Raw genomic sequence first — 244 nt, 5'->3', positions numbered from 1 at the left:
TGGCCTATGCCTCCTATATATCTAGACGGGATGGACGAGAAGGCGAGACAAATCACATCTCCAATGAATAGACCTATCCTCCCCCTGTACATGTGTAGAAATGATACATATGCACAATGATCCAGCTGCAGTGTCTTGTATCTAATAAGGCGTCATCAGGGTAGCATAGAAGAGAAACAAAGATATCCCAGAGAATCAGCCACATGTAGGCCAGGTAATGATGAATGCATGCCCCATGCATGCA

At 45.1% G+C, this 244-nt stretch overlaps 1 protein-coding gene across 1 annotated transcript; it reads right to left on the bottom strand.

Moving 5' to 3' along the window:
* Positions 1 to 7: 7 nt before the first annotated feature.
* CSUI_007029 (uncharacterized protein) lies at positions 8 to 233 on the bottom strand (the record flags this gene model as incomplete). Its single annotated transcript, XM_068067179.1, has 1 exon — positions 8 to 233. A coding segment is annotated over one exon (159 nt), but the record flags the coding sequence as incomplete, so codon positions are not given.
* Positions 234 to 244: the final 11 nt, after the last annotated feature.

The sequence above is a fragment of the Cystoisospora suis genome, assembly GCF_002600585.1.
Source record: "Cystoisospora suis strain Wien I chromosome Unknown contig_3623, whole genome shotgun sequence".
In the NCBI taxonomy this organism is placed as follows: Eukaryota; Apicomplexa; class Conoidasida; order Eucoccidiorida; family Sarcocystidae; genus Cystoisospora; species Cystoisospora suis.
The sequence above is the reverse complement of the archived record's forward strand: the minus strand, read 5'-3'. Positions and strand labels throughout refer to the sequence as shown.